The 22,060-nt window shown below is 46.4% G+C and overlaps 2 protein-coding genes across 5 annotated transcripts in view; one reads left to right on the top strand and one right to left on the bottom strand.

Moving 5' to 3' along the window:
• The window catches only part of MTMR2 (myotubularin related protein 2), a 44,573-nt gene extending 33,088 nt beyond the window's left edge, over window positions 1-11,485 (top strand). For both annotated transcript variants that reach the window (XM_040426308.1, XM_040426307.1), the window contains exons 14-15: window positions 9,176-9,352; window positions 10,806-11,485. In XM_040426308.1, the coding sequence (XP_040282242.1) occupies window positions 9,176-9,352; window positions 10,806-10,955 (327 nt within the window). In that variant the 3' untranslated portion in view covers window positions 10,956-11,485. The remainder of the gene's footprint in view (window positions 1-9,175; window positions 9,353-10,805) is intronic.
• An 8,505-nt stretch (window positions 11,486-19,990) lies between these two features.
• The window catches only part of CEP57 (centrosomal protein 57), a 33,768-nt gene continuing 31,698 nt past the window's right edge, over window positions 19,991-22,060 (bottom strand). For all 3 annotated transcript variants that reach the window (XM_040426311.1, XM_040426310.1, XM_040426309.1), the window contains exon 11: window positions 19,991-21,561. In XM_040426311.1, the coding sequence (XP_040282245.1) occupies window positions 21,352-21,561 (210 nt within the window). In that variant the 3' untranslated portion in view covers window positions 19,991-21,351. The remainder of the gene's footprint in view (window positions 21,562-22,060) is intronic.

A 22,060-nucleotide genomic window follows, 5' to 3' on the forward strand; every position in this document is an offset into this window, starting at 1 on the left:
GTATAATGCTCCCCAGCCTGTAGTGCCAGTAATACAATGCTTTCCCACCCCTGTAGTGCCAGTATATAATGCTTCTCCTCTATAGTGCCAGTATATAATATGCTTCTCCCCCTGTAGTGCCAGTATACAATGCTCTCCCACCCCTGTAGTGCCAGTATATAATGATCCCCCCCCCCCCGTAGTGCCAGTATAGAATGATCCCCCCCTGTAGTGCCAATATATAATGTGCTTCTCCCCCTGTAGTCCCAGTATATAATGCTTCTCCTCCTGTAGTGCCAGTATATAATGTGCTTTTCCCCCTGTAGTGCCAGTATATAATGTGCTTCTCCTCCTGTAGTGCCAGTATATAATGTGCTTCTCCCTCTGTAGTGCCAGTATATAATGTGCTTCTCCTCCTGTAGTGCCAGTGTATAATGTGCTTCTCCCCCTGTAGTGCCAGTATATAATGTGCTTCTCCTCCTGTAGTGCCAGTATATAATGTGCTTCTCCTCCTGTAGTGCCAGTATATAATGTGCTTCTCCCCCTGTAGTGCCAGTGTATAATGCTTCTCCTCCTGTAGTGCCAGTATATAATGCTTCTCCTCCTGTAGTGCCAGTATATAATGCTTCTCCTCCTGTAGTGCCAGTATATAATGTGCCTCTCCCCCTGTAGTGCCAGTATATAATGTGCTTCTCCTCCTGTAGTGCCAGTATATAATGTGCTTCTCCCTCTGTAGTGCCAGTATATAATGTGCTTCTCTCCCTGTAGTGCCAGTATATAATGTGCTTCTCCCCCTGTAGTGCCAGTATATAATGCTTCTCCCTCTGTAGTGCCAGTATATAATGTGCTTCCCCTCCTGTAGTGCCAGTATATAATGTGCTTCTCCTCCTGTAGTGCCAGTATATAATGCTTCTCCCCCTGTAGTGCCAGTATATAATGATCCCCCCTGTAGTGCCAGTATATAATGCTTCTCCTCCTGTAGTGCCAGTATATAATGTGCTTCTCCCCCTGTAGTGCCAGTATATAATGTGCTTCTCCTCCTGTAGTGCCAGTATATAATGCTTCTCCCCCTGTAGTGCCAGTATATAATGTGCTTCTCCCCCTGTAGTGCCAGTATATAATGATCCCCCCTGTAGTGCCAGTATATAATGTGCTTCTCCCCCTGTAGTGCCAGTATATAATGTGCTTCTCCCCCTGTAGTGCCAGTATATAATGTGCTTCTCCCCCTGTAGTGCCAGTATATAATGTGCTTCTCCCCCTGTAGTGCCAGTATATAATGCTTCTCCTCTATAGTGCCAGTATATAATGTGCTTCTCCCCCTGTAGTGCCAGTATATAATGTGCTTCTCCCCCTGTAGTGCCAGTATATAATGTGCTTCTCCCCCTGTAGTGCCAGTATATAATGTGCTTCTCCCCCTGTAGTGCCAGTGTATAATGTGCTTCTCCTCCTGTAGTGCCAGTATATAATGCTTCTCCTCCTGTAGTGCCAGTATATAACGTGCTTCTCCTCCTGTAGTGCCAGTGTATAATGTGCTTCTCCTCCTGTAGTGCCAGTATATAACGTGCTTCTCCTCCTGTAGTGCCAGTGTATAATGTGCTTCTCCTCCTGTAGTGCCAGTATATAACGTGCTTCTCCTCCTGTAGTGCCAGTATATAATGTGCTTCTCCACCTGTAGTGCCAGTATATAACGTGCTTCTCCTCCTGTAGTGCCAGTGTATAATGTGCTTCTCCTCCTGTAGTGCCAGTATATAACGTGCTTCTCCTCCTGTAGTGCCAGTGTATAATGTGCTTCTCCTCCTGTAGTGCCAGTATATAATGTGCTTCTCCTCCTGTAGTGCCAGTATATAATGTGCTTCTCCCCCTGTAGTGACAGTATATAATGTGCTTCTCCCCCTGTAGTGCCAGTGTATAATGTGCTTCTCCTCCTGTAGTGCCAGTGTATAATGCTTCTCCTCCTGTAGTGCCAGTATATAATGCTTCTCCTCCTGTAGTGCCAGTATATAATGTGCTTCTCCCCCTATAGTGCCAGTATATAATGTGCTTCTCCCCCTGTAGTCCCAGTATATAAGGCTCCCTTTCCCCGTACTGTAAAGAATGAATGATGGGTTGTACAGGGTTAAATCATCAGCACACCTGTGTATGGCTTATGTCTTTTAGTGCAGCTCGGCTCCTTAGGCCTCTTTCACACGAGGGTGACGGATTAGGTCAGGGTGCGTTCAGTGAAGCTCGCACCATTTTGCAAGCAAGTTTAGTCAGTTTTGTCTGCGATTGCGTTCAGTTGTTCCGTTTTTTCCGCTCGGGTGCAATGCGTTTTGAAGGGTTTTTCACGCACGTGATAAAAAACTGAAGGTTTACAAACAACATCTCTTAGCAACCATCAGTGAAAAACGCATCGCACCCGATGCAATACGTTTTTTATTGAAGCCCCATTCACTTCTATGGGGCCAGGGCAGCGTGAAAAACGCAGAATATAGAACATGCTGCGATTTTCACGCAACTCAGAACTGATGCGTGAACAACAACGCTCATGTACACAGACCCATTGAAATGAATGGGTCAGGATTCAGTGCGGGTTCTGTGCGTTCACGTCACGCATTTGTCACGGCTGTATGTGAGCAACAATAGTATACACAGTAAAAGAGCTACTGACCGGACCCAAACTAGGGAGGATAAAGGGTGACCCCTGTCAGACCCTCAAAGCTCTCCCTATTCTGCTAAAGCACATGCCCGGATCCAAATGGCGGAACGAGGCATGCCCACGTGCCTAAGACTGATGACCACTGTAACCCCTACAATAGTGGAAGGGGCACGGCCACCGGTGCCCTACTCAGTATATGGAGGGAACCGTGGCCACCTCAGATCCAGTCAGAAAATAATCAGGTACACAACAATGTCTGTACACTTAGCTGAAGGTGTTGCAGCCGCAGAGAAGACGGATCCAAGGACAGCTGGCAATATCCGGAGTGCTTGCTGCAGCAGAACACAGGTCCAGTGAACTGATAGCTACAAGTGAAGATACTAAAGCAAGAGCTACGACTGAAATGAGAACTATAATCCACGCCCTACAATAGGAGGAGGGGTGATATAAAGAGAGGGAAATCAAACGCATGAGGAACAGCTGGGAGGAAGGAAACCAAAAGTAAACAGAGCAGTGAGAACTCCTCCCAGCTCTAGTAGTGACATCATCACAGGGGTGGAGAAACAGAGCTGTGAGAACGTCCCAAAGCTCTGGTAGTGACAGCCCCCCCCCCCCCCCCCCCCCCCCCCCCTCTACGGGTGGACTCCGGACACCCAGGACCCACCTTCTCAGGATGAGCCCTATGAAATGCCCTGATGAGGCGAGTGGCTTTAATGTCCGACACCGGAACCCACATCCTCTCCTCAGGACCATAACCCTTCCAATGAACGAGGTACTGAAGAGAACCGCGGACAATGCGAGAGTCCACAATTCTGGAAACCTCAAACTCCAGATTGCCATCAACCAAAATCGGAGGAGGAGGCAAAGAGGAGGGTACCGTGGGCTGGACATATGGTTTTAAGAGAGATCTGTGAAATACATTATGTATCTTCCAAACCCGTGGAAGATCAAGACGGAAGGCAACAGGATTGATGACTGACAAGATTTTATAAGGCCCAATAAACTTGGGACCCAATTTCCAGGAGGGAACCTTCAGTTTAATATTTCTTGTAGACAACCACACCAGATCACCCACATTCAGGTCCGGACCAGGCACACGTCTCTTATCAGCCACACGCCTATACCTCTCACTCATCTTTTTAAGATTACTCTGAATCTTTTGCCAAATGGTAGACAAAGACGAGGAAAATCTCTCCTCCTCAGGTAAACCAGAAAGAGCCCCTCCCGAGAATGTCCCAAACTGCGGATGGAACCCATATGCACCAAAGAATGGTGACTTATCAGAAGATTCCTGACGACGGTTGTTCATAGCAAACTCAGCAAGAGGGAGAAATGAACACCAATCCTCCTGGTTCTCTGCCACAAAACAGCGCAAATATGTCTCCAGATTCTGATTGAGGCGCTCAGTCTGACCATTCGACTGCGGGTGAAAAGCAGAAGAGAAGGACAGCCGAACCCCCAGGCGAGAACAGAAAGCCTTCCAGATCCTGGACACAAACTGCGTGCCTCTATCGGAAACAATATCAGAGGGAATGCCGTGCAATTTAACAATATGGTCGACAAAAGCTTGCGCCAACGTTTTAGCATTGGGTAAACCAGGGAAAGGTACGAAATGAGCCATCTTGCTAAAACGGTCCACCACCACCAGGATCACCGACTTCCCCGAGGAACGAGGAAGATCCGTGATAAAGTCCATGGACAGGTGTGTCCAAGGACGGGAAGGTATGGGTAACGGGAGAAGGGAACCTGAAGGCCGTGAACGAGGGACCTTAGCGCGAGCGCACGTCTCACAAGCAGCCACAAAACCCTCCACCGACTTACGAAGAGCCGGCCACCAAAATCTCCGAGCAATGAGATCTACCGTGGCTCTACTCCCGGGGTGACCAGCAAGAACCGTATCATGATGCTCCTTAAAGAGTTTGTGACGTAGCTCAGGAGGCACGAACAACTTCCCAGAAGGACAACGGGCAGGTGCCTCAGTCTGGGCAGCCTGGACCTCGGCCTCCAAATCGGAATATAGAGCAGAAACAACTACCCCCTCCGCCAAAATGGGACCCGGGTCCTCTGAGTTTCCTCCTCCCGGAAAACAGCGAGAGAGAGCATCAGCCTTCACATTTTTTATCCCAGGTCGGAATGTAACAACAAAATTGAATCTGGAGAAGAACAGAGACCATCTGGCCTGTCTCTGATTCATACGCCTGGCCGACTCCAAGTATGCCAGATTCTTATGGTCGGTAAAAACGGTGATAGGGTGCCTGGCCCCCTCCAACCAATGGCGCCATTCTCGAAAGCCAACTTGATGGCCAACAACTCCCTATCTCCCACATCATAGTTTCTCTCTGCCGGGGAGAGTTTTTTTTAGAGAAAAAGGCACAGGGTCGCCATTTGGCAGGAGAAGGGCCCTGGGACAAAACCGCACCCACACCCACTTCGGAAGCATCCACCTCAACAATAAAAGGTAAGGAAACATCGGGATGCACCAAGACGGGAGCAGACGCAAAACTCTCTTTAATCTTAGAAAAGGCTGCAAGCGCCTCCTCCGACCAAGAGGAAAAATCTGCCCCCTTTTTTGTCATGTCAGTGAGGGGTTTGACAACAGAGGAATAATTCAAAATGAACTTTCTGTAATAGTTCGCAAAACCCAGAAAGCGCATCAATGCCTTCTGATTCTCAGGAAGCTCCCACTCAAGTACAGCACGGACCTTCTCCGGATCCATGCGAAAACCAGAAGCAGAGAGGAGAAAACCCAGAAATTGAATCTCCGATACCATAAAAAGACATTTCTCCAGCTTGGCGTACAATTTATTTTCCCGCAGAATCTGCAGAACCTGAAAAAGATGATCCTGATGGGTCTGAACATCAGGGGAAAAAATCAAAATATCATCAAGATACACCAATACAAATTTCCCCATTAAATGGTAGAAAATACTATTAACAAAATGCTGAAAGACGGCCGCTCCACTATCGACAAAAATCTCACAAGAAATGACTTTGCTCTCTAGCGCCACCCTGGCAGACAGGAGAAAACGGGAACTGCAGGTCAGAGGAAAAGCATCAATTCCTACATCAACTTTGCCCAAAGTAGCAGATGAAGCAGAATTTGATGATTTACCTTTTGAGGTTTTTCTCTTATTATCGCTCTTAGTACAGTTCAAGAATCTCCTAGAGGGACAAACATTTGCCAAATGACCTATGCCCCCACAACAAAAACACACCATACTCTGAGGACTAAATCCTCTTTTATCAGGGGCAAGTCGACCTAGCTGCATGGGCTCCTCCTCAGAGAGGAGCGAGACAGGATGAGGCCCCTGCACACTGAATGAGTCCGCACCACTGCCCCTAGACTGACAATGGCTGGACAGAGAGGTCTCGTTTCTTTCTCTTAGACGCCTGTCAAGGCGTACCGCCAATGACATGGCAGACTCTATGGACGTTGGTCTCTCATGGAAAGCAAACGCATCTTTCAATCTCTCTGAGAGACCATGACAGAACTGACTCCGGAGTGCAGCATCATTCCAACCCGAATCAGCTGCCCATCTCCGAAATTCAGAACAATAAAGCTCCGCAGACAGTTTGTTCTGGCATAAAACACGTAAGTTAGATTCGGCCAGAGCAACACGACAGAGCAACACGATCCGGGTCATCATAAATCTGCCCTAGGGCCACAAAAAATCTTTCCACGGATCGAAGGGAGGGATCCCCTGATGGCAGCGAAAAAGCCCAAGTCTGAGCATTACCCCTGAGCAGGGAGATGACAATCCTCACCCTCTGCTCCTCCTTACCAGAGGAGTGGGGACACAAGCAAAAATGGAGTTTGCATGCCTCTCTGAAGCGAACAAAATTCTCACTGCCCCCGGAGAACGTTTCCGGAAGTGAGACCTTTGGCTCGCAACAGACTCCATGAGCCGGAGCAGAGCCCAATGCTTGAAGCTGAGTCATAGATTGACGGAGATCCGCTATTTCCAAAGAAAGACCCTGCATGCGGTCAACCGGGCCAGAAAGCGGATCCATGTCAAAAAAGGACGGTTTTGGTGGATTATAATGTCACGGCTGTATGTGAGCAACAATAGTATACACAGTAAAAGAGCTACTGACCGGACCCAAACTAGGGAGGATAAAGGGTGACCCCTGTCAGACCCTCAAAGCTCTCCCTATTCTGCTAAAGCACATGCCCGGATCCAAATGGCGGAACGAGGCATGCCCACGTGCCTAAGACTGATGACCACTGTAACCCCTACAATAGTGGAAGGGGCACGGCCACCGGTGCCCTACTCAGTATATGGAGGGAACCGTGGCCACCTCAGATCCAGTCAGAAAATAATCAGGTACACAACAATGTCTGTACACTTAGCTGAAGGTGTTGCAGCCGCAGAGAAGACGGATCCAAGGACAGCTGGCAATATCCGGAGTGCTTGCTGCAGCAGAACACAGGTCCAGTGAACTGATAGCTACAAGTGAAGATACTAAAGCAAGAGCTACGACTGAAATGAGAACTATAATCCACGCCCTACAATAGGAGGAGGGGTGATATAAAGAGAGGGAAATCAAACGCATGAGGAACAGCTGGGAGGAAGGAAACCAAAAGTAAACAGAGCAGTGAGAACTCCTCCCAGCTCTAGTAGTGACATCATCACAGGGGTGGAGAAACAGAGCTGTGAGAACGTCCCAAAGCTCTGGTAGTGACAGCATTGCGCCCGCGCGGAAAATTCGCTCGTGTGAAAGAGGCCTTAGAATTGAATGTGTTGCACTGTTTTTTGGAGGAAAGCAGCCATGTTTTTCTGCTCCTAACCCTTTTAAATAAAATTTGCCATATCAGAGAGACTCCATCATGTGCTCAAAGTACTAGCTTTGTTGGGCAGCATATACACAGGTTAGCCAGCGCTCAGTAAATGCGGCAGTGCTACTCCCAGCCTAGTGTCGCATCAGAATTTTACCACAAACCCATTCTCCTCCATCCTAGGCATCAGCATGGGCTCCAATGATCAGATCTCTCCCACCAAATGGACATATCTAACCCCCCGGCACCACGCTCTGTATATTTACGACTCCTTAACGTCAGGCGCCGTATGTGGATTGTGCGGGCCCAGTAGCTGAGCCTGCGCCGCGTGCAGCAGATGTCTCCTGTACATTACAGCTGACACTACGACAGAGTTCGGATAACGAACCCAGTCCCTGCCGTTTAACCTCTTGAGGTGGATTTTCATGGTCCGATTGTTGGGCAGATAGATTATCAGAAATAAATGTTCCTGCGAACACTCGTTCCCGACAATCTGCCCATCTAAATATGCTGCCGATGAACGAGCAATCGCGCGGTTTAAACAGCGATCTGCTGCCCAGAAACGGCGCAGCTGTATGAGGACGAGCGATCACAGCAGCGATCCCTCTTTCTCATACCGTGGAGGAGATCGTGGCATGGAAATGCAGAGGTCTCCTTCAGTGAACGAGCAGCCGACAATCGGTAAGGAGCGCTGTTACATCGTGCAGTGTAAACCCCCGCCCCTAGATGGCGGAGCCAGTAGTAACAGCTGAGTACTAAGGCATGGGCAGCTCCCTCTGGCATCCCCATAAAGGTGTCCTGGTCTGCCATCTGTGTATACAGCCGTATTACAGTGTGTTAGATCAGTGATCAAAGCGATCACATGGTCTGTTCTAAAAGGACTAAAAAAACAAAAATGTAAAAAAAAAATAAACATAAAAATTCAACGAAAAACATGTAAATGCTTATGTCCCCTTACAAAATGATTTATTATGCGGAAAATAATTGCCATCACCACAAATGTAACGGCTTGTACTATAAAACATTATATATCCCGGTGGCCAAAGTGCATCTTCATCTGCAAGTCCAGAGTATCCCAAAATAGTATAGGCTCCGGAGAGCCGAAGTCACTTATACGCGAAGTCGCGCGTGACTTTGTTTAATAACTTCGGTAATTGATTTTTAAAATGGAAAACCGCTTTAAAACTTGAAACCGAACTCTGCTTTAGTTTCAGCTGGTATTTTGGAACCAAACCCGAGTTCGGTTTCAAGTTTTAAAGTGTTTTTTTTTTTCCACTTTTAAAATCAATTACCGAAGTTATTATATGAAGTCTCGCGCGACTTCGCTAAAACTTCGGCTCATCGGAGCCCATACATTCTAATACTGTATGGAGACGGATCTCCGCACAGTATTAATCCAAAGTTTTGAACGAAGCGACTTCGGATGTAGAATCCAAAGCTCACTTCGCTCATCACTAGCAGGGACACATCCCCAACTGGTAACACCCATCTGGACCTTCATTGCAAACTGCTAGGAATTCAATCATAACTTCTAGCAGGAATAATAAAGGAACGGCACAACATAGAGTCATAGGAATAGATGCTCCAGAATTGTTAGTACGTGGGGAGCGCAGGTAGTTACTAAAAAGGAGGAGAGCTTACAGGTCTTTTTTTTATTCCCAGAGAAGATTGTGACAACCAGTAACCCGTCCCGGTTGTGATTTGTCCATAGCATCTTTCTTCAGTTCAGCCACTTGTAATGTTTGATGTTGGTGTTTATTGCTTTTTGTGTTTTTTTGCAGACAGTGCCACTGGAGAGTGTTTCTCTGTGGTCCTTTATCAACAGCCAACTTGAGGACTTTGCCAATCCTTTCTTTGTGGATTACTCCGACCACGTTCTGTATCCTGTCACCAGTACTAGACATCTGCAGCTGTGGACTGGATACTACATCAGGTGGAACCCAAGAACCAAGCCCCAGGTATATACTGTATTCTTCTTCATTATATTCATGATACCTGCAGATAGTCCAACAGGTCGTGGGATGGGTACTATCTGAGGTGCTGCGGGTGGTGGTATTGTGGGGAGTATTAACCCTTTTCCAACACTGGGTGTACATGTATGCCCGATGTTGGGTCTTTAAAGGGAACCTGTCACCAGGATTTTGGGTATAGAGCTGAGGACATGGGCTGCTAGATGGCCGCTAGCACATCCGCAATACCCAGTCCCCATAGCTCTGTGTGCTTATATTGTGTAAAAAAAACGATTTGATACATATATAAATTACCCTGTACGTGAGATGAGTCAAGGACAGGACTCCTCTCAGGTTATTTTGCATATGTATCAAATAGTTTCTTTTACACAATAAAAGCACACAGAGCTATGGGGACTGGGTATTGCGGATGTGCTAGTGGCCAACTAGCAACCCATGACCTCAGCTCTATACCCAAAATCCAGGTGATAGGTTCCCTTTAAAGATGGCACCAGCTCAGGATCTGAACGGGCGCCACAGCTGCTGGGTGCCTGCTGTTTTACACAGCAACCACCCGGTGGCAGAGTCTTTGATCGGTGACAATGCCCATCACAGATTTTAACCCCTCGGATGCTTTGGTCAGTGTCTCCCCTGCACCTAGATCAAGGGAGCCCCATTCAGTTCCTTGGGCCTTCTGAAGCTTCTAAACCCTGCACTAGAAAACTGGGCTTAATAGGAACGGACTGATTCTCTCATAGATAATGCAATGGTAAATAATTGCAGTCTGTGGGAGAAAAGATCAGACAATCAAATGTTAAAGACCCCTAGGGGGGCTAAAAATAATTGTATTTTAAATAAAAACATAATAAACCAACATGGCCCAAAAAAAAAAAAAAAATGCCCGAACTATTAAAAAATGGCCGATTGCCGTTGTTTGGTCACTTAGACTAACAACCCCCCCCCACACACACACACACACACACACACAAAAAATTAAAAACTGATTAAAAAGTCATACACATCCCAAAATTGTATAAATAAAAACTACAGTTTGTTCTGCAAAAAACGAGCACCCAGACAGCTCCATAGAAGTAAATGTAAAAAGGTTATGGGGGTCAGAATATGGTGATACAAAGAATGATTCATACTTTCAAAGTGAAAGAGGACAGGTCTGTTTTACCGCATAGGGAACGCCGTAAAACTGTGACGGAAGTGCGTTTTTAAAAATAATTCTTCCCCATATAGGTTTTTATTCCAGCTCTCCCCTACATCATATGCAATATTAAATGGTGCTATTAGAAAGTACAACCTGTCCCGCAAAATACAGCTATGTGAATGAAAAAATAAAAAATATATGTCTCGAGGGAAGGCAGGGAGTAAAAAACTAAAATGAAGATTCCGAAAAGCGCTGCAGCAGGAAGAGGTTCCACACTGCACTGACTGCTTTCTCCCTTTCCTCCAGGATACCATCAGTAGCCGCTGCAAGGATTTACTGGCCAAACGAGCAGAGCTGCAGAAGAAACTGGACGAGCTTCAGCAAGAGATGAGCAACCGCTCCCTGTCCTCCGAGAGGGGGGGGTCTGTGGCGTCCGTCACTCAGACCGTGGTATAATACTAATGTACAGGCTGGCTCTAAAGTCTTACTCAAGGCTGGGAATATACATTGACGGTTTGGATTAGAGTCGTAGTTAGCGGGGCTGATACATTAGTGTTACCTTCAAAGCAGAGCAACACAGGCATTGCCATAAAATTGGAAAAAATATATCTGCTTGTGTTCCAAAAACAGCACCCCCTTGTCCACAGGCTGTGTCTGGTATTGCAGTACAGAATTTTTTTCTGACTTTTTTTTCCTGATTTTTTTTTATGACTTTTGTCATAAAGGAAATTTCCACCTCCATCTTCCTATAATGTCAGCTACCTACCTATCTATCTATCTATCTTTATTTATTTGTCCATTCATTGTAATGTAATCTATTCTGTCATCTAATATCTATCCATATATATTTATCCATCTTTCCGTCGTAATCTAAGGCTACTTTCACATTAGCGTTTTTGCAAATAGGTCATGGATCTGCACAGACGGATCCGTTCAGATAATACAACCGCATGCATCCGTCTGTATTATCTTTAACATTGCCAAGATGGATCCGTCTTGAACACCATTGAAAGTCAGTGGAGGACGGATCCGTTTTCTATTGTGTCAGACGGACAAGCAACGTTTTGGTGTCCGCCTCAAGAGCGGAATGGAGACGGAACGGAGGCAAACTGATGGATTCTGAGCGGATCCTTTTCCATTCAGAATGCAGTAGGGCAAAACTGATCCGTTTTGGATCGTGTGTGAGAGGCCTGAACGGATCTCACAAACGGAAAGCCAAAACACCAGTGTCATCTGTCTGTCTATCTCATATCTATGCATCTAATATCTATCTCGCATATAGCTATCCGTCCGTCATTATCTATCTATCTATCTCATATCTATCTCACATATATCCATCCATCTGTCATTATCTATCTATCTATCCATCATTATCTATCTATCCATCCATCTGTCCTAATCTATCTATCCATCCATCATTATCTATCCATCCATCTGTCCTTATCTATCCATCCATCCATCCATCCATCTATCTGTCATTATCTATCTATCTATCTATCCATCATTATCTATCTATCTATCTATCCATCATTATCTATCTATCCATCCATCTGTCCTTATCTATCCATCCATCCATCCATCTATCTGTCATTATCTATCTATCTATCTATCCATCCATCATTATCTATCTATCCATCCATCAATCCATCCATCTGTCATTATCTATCCTTCCATCCATCCATCTGTCCTTATCTATCTATCCATCCATCATTATCTATCTATCCATCCATCTGTCATTATCTATCTATCTATCTATCTATCTATCCATCCATCATTATCTATCTATCCATCCATCAATCCATCCATCTGTCATTATCTATCCTTCCATCCATCCATCTGTCCTTATCTATCTATCCATCCATCATTATCTATCTATCCATCCATCATTATCTATCTATCCATCCATCTGTCATTATCTATCTATCTATCTATCTATCTATCCATCCATCATTATCTATCTATCCATCCATCAATCCATCCATCTGTCATTATCTATCCTTCCATCCATCCATCTGTCCTTATCTATCTATCCATCCATCATTATCTATCTATCCATCCATCATTATCTATCTATCCATCCATCTGTCATTATCTATCTATCTATCTATCTATCTATCTATCTATCTATCTATCCATCCATCAATCCATCCATCTGTCATTATCTATCTATCCTTCCATCCATCCATCCATCATTATCTATCTATCGTAATCTAATCTATTCTGCAATCTATATTGGGGGTTATTTATCAAAAAGCACTATGCCAGAAACTGGCATACAAAAATGTCGGACGGGCCCGTTTTGCAACTTTTTGAACGTCCGTGCACCTAGATTTAGGCTCACACTACATTTTTATTCCGTCCTTGCCACTGGGGAGCAGGGCCATCACCACCGGCAAATTCACCAACATTTACATTAGTTTCCAAGCTTAAATGATGATTCAAATATACTCAAATCAGGAGCTGGAGTAGATTTTACGCTGGGTGCACAGTGTGAACGCAGCTCTGGGTATGAATACAGTACAAGATAAAAGGAGCAAATTAATTGCTTTTGCACAATATTTAATGTAGATTTTGATGCCATAAAGTGAAACTCCCCCCGACAGCGGCTCTTTAGTGTTAAAGCTCACGCTGACTTGGCGCCAATTCCATGTGCAGTACCTCCTGTGCAAGTGATTGGGGTTCCTACAAACCCATTCACATGCAGGGGGGGGGGGGGAAAATCTCCACCGTTTTTTGTCTGTGCTGTCATCAGCGAGTTTAAGGAGGATTCTTCACAACGGGGCTGAGCCTCGAGAGGCTCCGCAGTGCATCGGTGACATAAACGCAAGCATCAGCCTCGGATTTTTGTCGCAGATCCTATAGTAAAATACACGTCGGATCCTTGAGGTGTGAACTTCCTCCAGGTATGCGATGTCGGAAGCAGCCGGGTTGCACTACCAGACACGGCCTGTGGATGAGAGTGGTGCTGTTTTTAGGAGAAAATGTGCAGGTATTTCCAATCTCAAGGACGATACCCCATAGATGTTAGGTGTTGTACTTGCTGACTGGGGTCATTAGGGGGTGAGTGATGTGGGTCAGCGTCTTGTTGCGCAGGGGCGCAGATCCCGCACATTCACAGCAGATGAACCTGATGACAGACATTATGACGCCCCCTGCCTGTATGCTGCAGCTGTACAGAATATGACCAGCACCTCAGAACAAGGCTGTCTAAAAGTAAAACTAACCTTGTTGCCGAGAGCAGCCAATCAGAGCTCAGCTTTCATCTATTAAGCTGCTCTCGAAAAATGAAAGCTGCGCTGTGATTGGTTGTTCTGCTATTGTTTTGATTAAGCTGCCCCACTGTGTTAAGCCCAGTGCCGTGTCTGAAGGGGCATGACACTGGGGGGTCTCTCCGGTCATGTACCGCCCTCACAGTCCCCATGTTAAACCCAGCACAGCGGGGCAGGTTTATCACAACTGTCTTTATCACTCGGGTTTTCCGAGATTTTTAAACTGAAGACCTATCCTCAGAGAAGACCACGGTGCGCACCGGTAGCTTCTCAAACAGCTGATGGTTGGGGTCCCCCGGGTGTCGGACCCCCACCGATCAGATATAGCATAGGTCATCAGTTCAAAAATCCCAGAAAACCCCTTTAAGAAATGAAAGCTGAGTTCTGATTGGTTGCTATGGGCAACAAAGATGAGGCCCGATGTACATGCGGCGGCTCCGGGTAGTCACTGTGCCTTATCTGATTATCATGAACTCTAATATAATGACTATACTAGCATCATTATAACCAAAGAACGTGTTTTCACGTCCGACTTACGGTCTTACGTCTGTGGTGGGTGACCCCCGATCTGCTGGTTGCAGCCCACAGACCGGTATAACATGCCACTGCTGCTGCCTTACGTTATTTATTGTGTCCTGACTACTAGAGGTAATACGGTAATGGAGAGGATAGCCTTCATAGCGCTGCTTTACTTTATACTAGTGTAACTTACGTAGACGTGCGAGGGAACCCCGACATTTATCAGGTGCCCGTAGAAAGTGTCCCCCCCCCCCCCCCCCCCCCCCTCCTAGAAATAAGATAGTGAACCTTTCCTTATCAGAACTGGTTGCCCATAGCAATTAATCATGGCTGCTCTGTGACTGGTTGCTATGGGCAACAAGGCCAGTCTTGCAGTTTTGATAAATGAGGCCCCGTTTCCTGGGCGTCGTATGCCAACAGTCACAAATTTTGCCGGGACAATCCAGGAAACAGGAAACGGGACCGCAAAGAAGTAGGGTTTAAGCATCCCAAAAAGGGCATTCACAGTGTTTTGGGGGGGTGCAAATGTTGACACCTACAGAAAGAAGATCTACTATTTTTCCAGAAACAGCGCCACACTTCTGCATGGGCTGTGCCTGGTATTGCAGCCCAGCACTATTCATGTGAATGCTGCAGTACCAAGACTTAGCCCACGGACAAGGGCAGCGCTTTAATTTATACGGCCACGTCCATGATGTCCAGCAGTGGGTAATGGAGGATACGGATAGTCTGCCACTGTTCGTAACGTGCTTGGGACCCCGTGTAAAGACATTTCTAGGGTACCGGACTACTGGATTGCTGTAGATGAAGGAGGAAGAGAGACACGTGTGTACAGTGCTGGGTGACGACATGCTGTACAGCCACCGCTGCCTTACCCCTAGTCATCCATATTGACTGGATCACTAAAAAGTGCCTTCTGATCCCGAGCAGTCACCTGGGGGATGGGGCGACCAAAGTGACAGTGCTCACAAAGCACAAAACGGACAGACCCATTTTATACCGCAGCGGCTGTAAAGGTCGGCATTCACACTCCTGTCTTTTCTGCATCGGAAGGTTATTAAAAAAAATTCCCCAAAAACAGAGAAGTTTATTCTGGATGGGATCCACTCCTAGTTTTGTATACACATCCTAATGTGAATGCCGCCCTAACAGGTGCACCCCAGATTGCTCACTGGTAAGAGATTTGAGGTTCCCATGATATCTTGTGGGTATGTACCGCTACCCGATTTAAAATTTGGATTTAGTATTTCTCCGCACTGAGCTTTTTCTGTAAGGGCGCATTCACACGACCGTAATTCCGGGTCCGCATCTGTTCCGATGGGGCCGTGTGAATGCACCCTAACTGTGCAGTAAGCAGGACATACCCAGAAGGGGGTGCCCACGTCTTATATGAAACGTCACCAAATGAGGCGAGTGCACATGGCATCCTGGGAACTAGCAATTAGCGGTAATTGCTTGGGTTGGCATAATGGCTAGTCTTCATTTGCTACACGCGAATCGAGGCATACACCGGTCAGATCATTAAAGCGACCCTCCGGTTCAAGGGGGAAAAAAAATATTAAAAAATCACATGGACCTGGGAAGAAACAGAAGACCTACCTGCAGCTCTATATTCCCAGGCTCTTCTCCTGCCATCCAAGATGGCCACACCGCTTCTTGGACGACCTGGTGATCATTACTGTGCGTTTGGTAGTGAAAGAAACTTCCTGCTGCCCCTGGATTGGCCAGCACTACTCACATGAGCAGTGCTGGCCAATCAAAGAGCAGGGCTGGACAAGCAGGGGGTGTCTTAGACTACCAAATGCAAATCTGTGTTCATATATCAGTAATTTGTTTCTTCTGGAACCGGAGCGTCGCTTTAAGTGTCTGTGTAATGGTCTGCTTTCATTGGCTCTATGGCATCATGGCAGCCCAGCACCTCATGTACGATACTTTTCGGTGAGGCGCTGTTAGCTTTAGGTTGGTTTCGTACAGCGTTCCTATTAGAGCTATGATACCCTGATCCTCCCATGTACCGTCATCTGGATCTGTGGCGATTTACACTGGGTTCAGTAGAGCCATGGGACGCCCCCTCGCTGCTCTCATCTAGACGGGTCTGTCCGGAGATAGGTTCCTCATGATTTTAAGTAACACTATGCAAGTAACGAATTGCAGGACTTTGCACTGATTTTAATGTAACATTTTTAAGCGGTTCTCTTACATTACTTAATACTTGACCATTTTCCTGTGATTTACTATAAATGTGTAGATTTTTTGGGACTTAATAAAACTATGGCTGCAACTGGTGCCAGACTCGTTCTTTTTACACCAACACATAACAAGAGGTTTACTTAAGGGCGAACACACACGGCCATAGCCCGTTTTGCGGTCTGCAAATTTCAGATCCATTCGTCCGTGTGCATTCTGTTTTTTGCGGAACGTCCTGCCCTCTGTAGAACTGTCCCATCCTTGTCCATAAAGAATAGGACATCTTCTATTTATTAATTATTTTTTTTTGCTGGCCCACGGAATGGACATACAGATGCGGACAGCACAGCATTTTTTGCGACCCCAATGAAGTGAACAGGTAGGCATCCGAACCACCAAAAAAAAAATGGCAGATCGGATGTGGATAAAATACACGGTCGTCCTTTGAAAAATGAGGTGATCACAGAGTGCTTAACTGAACCCTGATTGAAAGTATATGCTTGCCCTACAGCGCCTCCACAGGGGAAATGAAGCATTACACAGTGCCTTCTGAAATTAAAAGGGGGGTTGTCTCATCTCCATAATTGGTGGCATATCGCTAGGACGGGGGTCAGCAACCTTCAGCACTCCAGCTGTGGTGAAACTACGACTCCCAAAGAAGTGAATGGAGCATGCTGGGAGTTGTAGTTTCACAATAGCTGGAGTGCCAGAGGTTGCTGATCCCTGCACTGGGATATGCCATCAATGTCTGATAGGTGCAAGTCTCTAGAACAGGTCCTCCAAAATGAAGGGGAGCACACACACCAAGCTTGCGCAGCGTCCTCTCCATTCATCGCTATGGGATGGCCTACAGCGCGCCCGCCCCCCCCCCCCCCCCCCCTGACATTGGTGACATACTGCTAGGAGATGAGAATACCCCCTTTAAAGGACTGCCTGTGTAATAACTGGACATGCCAAGTCCTCCAAAAGAAGACAGTCGTCGTAGTCACTTTGGCTACTTGAACCAGAATTCCCTAATTGGGTTGACTAAACGAGACATGTAACATAAGGTGATGTTGAGGTCTGGGATAATTGTGGTGCCCGTGATGATGACTCTCACATATGTCCAGTTCCAGATTATTTAGAGGGATGACCTCTAGATTATAAAATAGGACACAGCGCGATTGCTGACCATTCAGATCTCTACTGCACTGGAGTAACTGGTGACACCCATTTAGCCATACAATCGGTTTATTTATATAGTGCAAGCAGGACACACACAATGGGATTGATCATATAAAAGTGCATTATCTGGACACCCTGAAGAAGGATCCCTGATCATGTGAACGTTCTATCAGCGATCACAATAAAAGCAGACTGAAGCCTGTATCACAGATAGAGCAGACGATTGTCGAGACTGAAGCGTTCCCTCCCGGCAATCGCCTGCTCGCTAGCGGAGGAGACCGCTGCTATTACATGCAGCGATCACTATGCCATCGCTCGTCCACATGGTTTGCCGGCGGCAGATCGTTATTGGACACCGCGATCCGACGCCTGCAAACGGTTATTGTGTCAGTTGTCGTCGGTGTCAGTCACATGACACAGCTGAGGATCGGAGGAGGAGGTGATGTCTGACCTAACAGCTCAGCTCGAAATTGAATGCAATACCAGACACCGCACATGGACAAGAGAGGCGCTTTCTGGAGAGAAAAGAGCACTGCAACCAAAAGCTACATCATCTCCCATATATACTTTATATAAATATACAATTTTGTAAACTGACTTGACGAGCCTCCCCTGCTAAAGTCCACATGATCCATATAAATAGGCAGGTAGGCCACTATACATACGATATGTTACAGCAGAACGTCAGGGTTTTATCAGTAAGGCCTTATTCACACAGCATATCCATAAATCTCAGCCTGACCTGAACTGGGATTTCCATCTGTAATCTAAAATATTCATATTTAAAGGGGTTGTCCGGGTTCAGAGCCGCACTTACTAATGTATCGTGATTGTCCATATTGCCTCCTTTGCTGGCTGGATTCTTTTTTTTTCCCATTACATTATACACTGCTCGTTTCCATGGTTACGACCACCCCTGTAATCCGGCACAATATAGGAAAAGACGCCAGCAGGGACGGTGGGAATATACATAGTCACACATGTGCGGCAGCTCCCATCCCAGCCACCTTGTATTTGCGCTGCAGCGGTGGCCATAACCCATGCATAATGTGATGGAAAAATGTATCCAGCCAGCAAAGGAAGCAATATGGACAATCACACTACATTAGGAAGTGCCCCATTCACTATTGCTGCGGTTTTTGTCCAACCACCTCTCGGCACGTTTGCTGTGCTGCGGCCGCATCTCCGACCCGTCCCCATTATAGTGAATGGGGCCAGAGTGGACGTCCGGCGGCACAAGTGTGCGAACGTTAGTACAGATCTGGCAGGCTGTTCCCCTGCCGGACAATCCTAACGCCAGTGTGAAAGAAGCCTTACACAAAGCTCATGTACACTTTGCAGATTGTTTCAGTTCGGAAATTGACCTGCCGAGCGCATTTCAAATTAAATAGCATGTCCGTTATGTTTGCGGTTTTAGCTGCAGATTTGATCCTTTTCAATGGAAGGGCGAGATCTGCGGCTACACCGCATCAAATCCGGTATTAGACATTGAAGATTTGGTGCAGAAACGCACAGAAATTCGTGCAGATCTTATGTGCATTCACCTGCACACTGGTTCTGGCTTTAAAAATAAAAATATGCATAAAAATCTGTACCTTAAGGCCTCATGCACAGGACCGTTCCGTTTTTTGTGGTCTGCAAACACGGACGCGGCCCGTGTGCCTTCTGCAATTTGCAGAATGGAACAGGCGGCCCATTGTAGAAATGCCTATTCCTGTCCGCAAAACGGACAAGAATAGGACATGTTATATTTTTTTGGCAGGGCCACGGAATGGAGCAACGGAGTGCTGTCCACATCTTTTGCGGCCCCATTGAAGTGAATGGATGCGAACCAGAACAACGGTCGTGTGCATGAGGCCTAACCTGCATGTGTGACCCCAGCCCAAAGCAAGCTTCAAAAAGTGTTCATGAAAATGTATTAATAATGTAAAAAATAGTGACCCTCTGTTCGCTGTACACCTGAGAGACGCAAGTACAGCAGCATTTACAGAAACCTTACAATTATACAATTCACAAAGATTTTTTCCAGGATTTGAATGTTTTCCATTCACTTACATTCATTAAATCGGCCATTTAGACCCCTTTCAATCAGGGCATCTATGATTTCCCCAATAATCCTAAACTACTAAGTGCATCCCATGGGGTACCCATACAATGGTCTGGCCTCGGCTATAAGGCCCCTTCACACAAGCAAGTGTCAGGGAGATCTCCCGGCACAGACGGGGGGAGGGGACGGTCGCATATTATATTGATTTATGATGCTATGTAACCCTTACAGTTCTGAAATGTACTGTACAGTATAATATCCAATACATTCCAGAACTGTATGTGTACCGAGCATCATAAACCAATATAATGCTATGCGACCCCGGTAGTGCTGGGAGGTCAGGACGGGAGCTGCTGCATACTCACGCTGCGAGTCCAGAGTCTGAAAAGGCCATCACTAGAGACTCCTCTGTTGGCAGCCTATCTCCATACTGGTTATATAAGGGCCGAAGGCAAAACAGGCTGCTGGATGCACAAACAAGTACATAAGGCAACTGAGCTGACACTCTAATGACACACATTCTCTCTACAAGCTGCCAATAGGTTGGGAAGATTCCTCTCTCTGTATAACTGCTCTCCCCAACACAACTTCCTTTTAAAGGGGTTGTCCCACAAAGATATTGTACAATTTTCAAACCAGCACCTGGACCTAAACGTTTCAGATTTTAGTGAATATCTGACCAGCTCTCTGTACAGCGCCACCTGCTGTCTGTTCTTTTTTTACTTTCTCTGTCCTGCTCATTGAGATGGACGCACATGCTCAGTTCCATCTTTCAGCTGCAGCAGAAAGGACACACTCCCTGAGAAAGTGCACACCCCCCAGTGCTGCCATCTTAAACTAAATCTAGCAGAGTAAACTGGAGCAGTGAATGGGGAGATCTCTGGATCCATGCGAGGTACAGGGCTGGTTCTAAGTTTTTTTTAGAAAGATGTCGACATGTACTATACGATTTTTATTGTTTACATTAAAGTAGTTGTGCCGATGCTCACTACTAGGCGGTAGACTCCGTCTAGCATGCCCATGGAGAGCCTGGTACGTTAACGTATCTCACGCAAATTGGGAGAGCATCGGAGCATAAAATGCTCCGATACTCATGTCTGAGGGGTGAAAAGGGGGATATGTCCGGGTTTAGATCTGAACCTGGACAACCCCTTTAAAATCATGGGATAACCCCTTTAAGTGTCCAGGAACATGAATGAGTGACAACTTGCTACTGTCTTCACCCGCCAGCATTTAGCCAGAAGTTGTCAGCCCTGTCCTCAGGTTGTGTCTAGTATTGCACGAAACCTGTGAAAAGGAAGAAAAACAGCATTGTGTTCTAACCATGGACAACCCCTTTGGTTGCAGAACTGCAGCTCTGGACATGCCAGACCTTGACCAAGCACCTACCTACCAGCACTTACCTCCTAACTAGGTTGTATGCAGTGCAATAGCATTCTCCTCATCAACCCTTAAGACTTCAAATGCTACCCAAAACGAGTCACAAGCTTTATAATAAATAAGGTACATTCAGTATGAGCGCCACCTGCAGGACATCAGAAAGAAGTGTTTTATTCTGCCGGCCCCTTTTCTCTTATTGAACGGACACTGGTGAGATATCCGGGGCGGGGGTGGGGCAGCTGCGGACAGTCACTATCCCTGAGTGGTTCCCAGTAAGAGCCATAGGTTACTCCCAGTGTACGTCGTCCCTCTGTAGCGAGCCCCGCAGGGTCTGCATCTCTCTCAGTAGCTGTAGACTCTTCTTGCTCTTCTCCCCCGGACTCGTTCTGTTGGGGTCATGTTTGGAAGCTGGTTGGTCTTTGCCGCTATGAATGGTTTTGGAGGATTCACAAGACGCTTTCTTTTTCATCCTTGATTCCTTTAATAATTTCCCAAGCTGTTGGAGATAAAAAAAAAAGGAGATGGAATCTGACCGGACACGACAGACGCTTCTACTTCTCCCTTGTGTTAGTCTTGATAGATCTTCCTAAAGACTTGAAATGAGGTCATCTATAGCAGCGTTCCTCAGGGCCCACCTGCCGGTCATGGTTTCAGGATGTCCTCAGTATTGAGCAGGTATCAATGCATCAGGACTCACCTCAGGTAGTCGTTCCGTGGGATATTCTCAAATCATGAGCAGCGGTGAGGACTGGCGGTGAGGAATGCTGATCTATAGGACACCCAATACTGATTAAAGGGGTTTCCAGGAGTAAAATATTGATGACCCATCCTCAGGCCAGTCAGAACGGACAGCAGACTTGGACTGCCCATGTAACAGATCAGAGTCCTCGGGGCCCACCTGCTGGTCTGGATTTGAGAATATCCCACAGAATGAATAAGGCAAGTCCTGATGCATGGACACCTGCTCAGTACTAAGGAAATCCTGAAAACATGAC

The sequence above is a fragment of the Bufo bufo genome, chromosome 3 (genome assembly GCF_905171765.1).
Source record: "Bufo bufo chromosome 3, aBufBuf1.1, whole genome shotgun sequence".
NCBI classification, from domain to species: Eukaryota; Metazoa; Chordata; class Amphibia; order Anura; family Bufonidae; genus Bufo; species Bufo bufo.